Raw genomic sequence first — 2644 nt, forward strand, 5'->3', positions numbered from 1 at the left:
AGTTCACAGACGGGACAGACAGAGAGACATATAAACGTGTGTTACATGTTCACAGAACGGCGTACATGTGGGCACGAACTTGCTATTAGGCACCTACAGTCAGACAGAGGTTCAGGCAGACACTCACTTAAATGCATACATGCACATGGTCACGGAAATCAGGCACACACAAATATACACAGCCGGTCACACATTTTACCTCCACCTCCCAGACACCCACACTCAGTCGCAGACTCACAATTCTACATGTACCCAAGGACTCACTTATCACAGAAGGTTCCAATTCCTTCCTGTTTACTTGTGCATATTGTATAAAAGTAGAAAAAAAGCATTTCTTTTGGGTCAGCACTCCAGCTTCATAACTAAGGGGGGAGAGGAAATAACTTAAGGCAGGGCTGGGGCTTAGTGTATCACTTAAGGTCTGGGGTCCCAGATGGGCTGGGGGTGGGTCCAGGTCCTCAGACACACAGGTCTCCACTGGCGACACATTCCAGGTCCTTTTTGAGGAGGCGGAAGAGGTTGAACAGGACAGACGCCTCGAGGCAGCCTTGTGACTCCTGAGAAAGGAGACATATTTGCCATTTCCCAGGTGTCCGCCTCCTCCCTCACTCAGGGCCTGGGCATCCATCCCCCTCTTGAGTCACTCACCTTCTTTGAGGCCTCATGAAGCCGGTGCAGCCAGTGGTGGAGGCGGCCCTGGGGATGGGGGCCTACTGTGGGCTGAGCCTTGACCTGTGGGCAGAGGAGGGTGGTGTATGAGGTGGGGCCTGGGGCAGAGTGGTGATGTCCCCTATGCCCAGACTCCACAGAGAGGACCCAGGTGCCCCAAGCACTCACACAGGCCTGGAGCTCAGAGTGGATGTGGCGCAGAGTGTGAAGGGGCTGGTCCAGGATGCTCCCCTGGGACCTATCAGCCATGGTCTCCAGGACCTTTAGGGTCAAGGTCAGCTCAGCCTCCAAGGCCACGGGGCGTTCCCACACCTGAGGAGAGGTGAGAAAGAACAGACAAGGTGGAAAGGTAAGGAAGCGGAGGCAAGAAGACCCAGTTATGTGGGGGCAGGTCAGGAGTGCAGGGAAAGAGGGCAGGTGATAGGTGACAGAGGACGGGAATAGGTGATGGGTCAGGTAAGAAGGAGGCAGGAGAAGGGAACACATGCAGAAGGATGCAGATGAAGGATAGAGGTGAGGCAGAAACCTAAGGGAAGATACAGGAGAAAGACTGAGGTGGGACAAGTGAAATGTGGCTCATGGGGGTCACAGAAGTTCGGAGAGATGGGAAGGGGATGGGTGAACAGAGACAGGTTAGGGAAGCAAGGGGAGGGGGTGCTGCTGGCTGCACAGGTGACCAAGGTGAAGGAAGGAGGCGCAGACTCTGGGAAAAGGCAGTGGAAGAAAGACGATGGGGGACACAAGGGAGAATCAGTGGTGTGAGGGGCAGAGGGAATCGGCACTGAGACTAGACAGTGACAAGCTGGCCAGGGCAAGGGGCTTGGGTGGGAGTTAGAACCCGGAGAGAGAAGGGAGAAATGAGAAGGAATTAGGTAAGAGTGATGGGGACAGTGAAAGAGGGATGTGGGGAGAGGCAAAGAGGTGATAGAAAGGAACTTAAGAGTCTACAGCCATACCACCGTGAGCACACCCGATCTTGTCTGATCTCGGAAGCTAAGCAGGGTGGGGCCTGGTTAGTACTTGGATGGGAAAGGGACCCAAGGGAGAGATAGGGTCAAGGTAGCAGTTGAGGAAGGATGGGGGGTGGGGGGGTGGCAGGGCTGTGGGGGGGTGGCACAGGACAGGCGAGGGGAGACCAGACAGAGGGGAGGACAGGTGAGATAAAGGAGGCAAGGGGCCACTTAAAGAATGAGGGAGAGGGGCCAGGTGAGGGCAAGTATGGCCTCACTTCCAACTCACCTGCAGCTGTCTCAGGTCCCGGTTTCTAGGGAAGAGGCGGGAGCTGCAACTCCAGTTTTTTAGTGAATTTTCCTAGAGAGTAAGAGCAGAGGTTTAGCCCACAGTAGGAAGGCTGGAGGCTAGCTCATAGCAGCAAGGATGGAGGCTGACCTCGAAGGAGGGCTTGAGTTTAATGCACAGCAGAAAGGACAGAGGCTAGCCCATTGCAGGAGGATATAGAGGTTAGCCCACTGTAGCCAGGTGGCACCTGGGCCAAAGCAAGAGGAGTAGAGGTTAATCCATAATCATAGGGACTCACCAAAGCATCCTTGGCCATCTTGAAGGCCTCCAGCTCCCGTGGTGACAGAGATTTGAACCTGCCAATGTCACAGCCCTTCCAGGTTGTGGTGAGCTTAGAAGTAGGGACGGGGCCAGCTGTGGCCATGCTCAGCCCTGCAGTTACCAGCAGCAGGACCCACACCATGGCCATGGTCATATCGCAACTGCTTCCCTGACTGCATGGCTCCGTTTTTTAGGCAGGTTAAGCGAGCAGTCCTGGCTGATGTGTGTAAAGCGAAAAGGCAAATGGAAATTGTGATTTTCACAATGACTTGAAAGGCGGGAGTGGGTGGGGCCAGGTATGGAGTCAGGTGTGCCGCTTTCTGACAGCTCATGGGAGGAGAATGAGGCACAAAAAAGTCAGCTGCAGGAGAAAGGGATCAGGGGGTGACAGTCTTTTCCAGAAGCCGCAAGGTGA

General features: G+C 54.6%; 1 protein-coding gene across 1 annotated transcript; it reads right to left on the reverse strand.

Annotated features, from left to right (window-relative positions):
* Window positions 1-283: 283 nt before the first annotated feature.
* On the reverse strand, window positions 284-2441 carry IFNL1 (interferon lambda 1). The gene is made up of 5 exons (XM_032325913.1): window positions 2207-2441; window positions 1909-1980; window positions 838-981; window positions 649-732; window positions 284-557 (listed from the first exon to the last, which is right to left on the reverse strand). Exons 1-5 carry the CDS (start codon window positions 2381-2383, stop codon window positions 459-461), a joined length of 576 nt encoding a protein of 191 aa, XP_032181804.1. The 5' UTR covers window positions 2384-2441; the 3' UTR covers window positions 284-458.
* Window positions 2442-2644: the final 203 nt, after the last annotated feature.

The sequence above is a fragment of the Mustela erminea genome, chromosome 19 (genome assembly GCF_009829155.1).
Source record: "Mustela erminea isolate mMusErm1 chromosome 19, mMusErm1.Pri, whole genome shotgun sequence".
NCBI classification, from domain to species: Eukaryota; Metazoa; Chordata; class Mammalia; order Carnivora; family Mustelidae; genus Mustela; species Mustela erminea.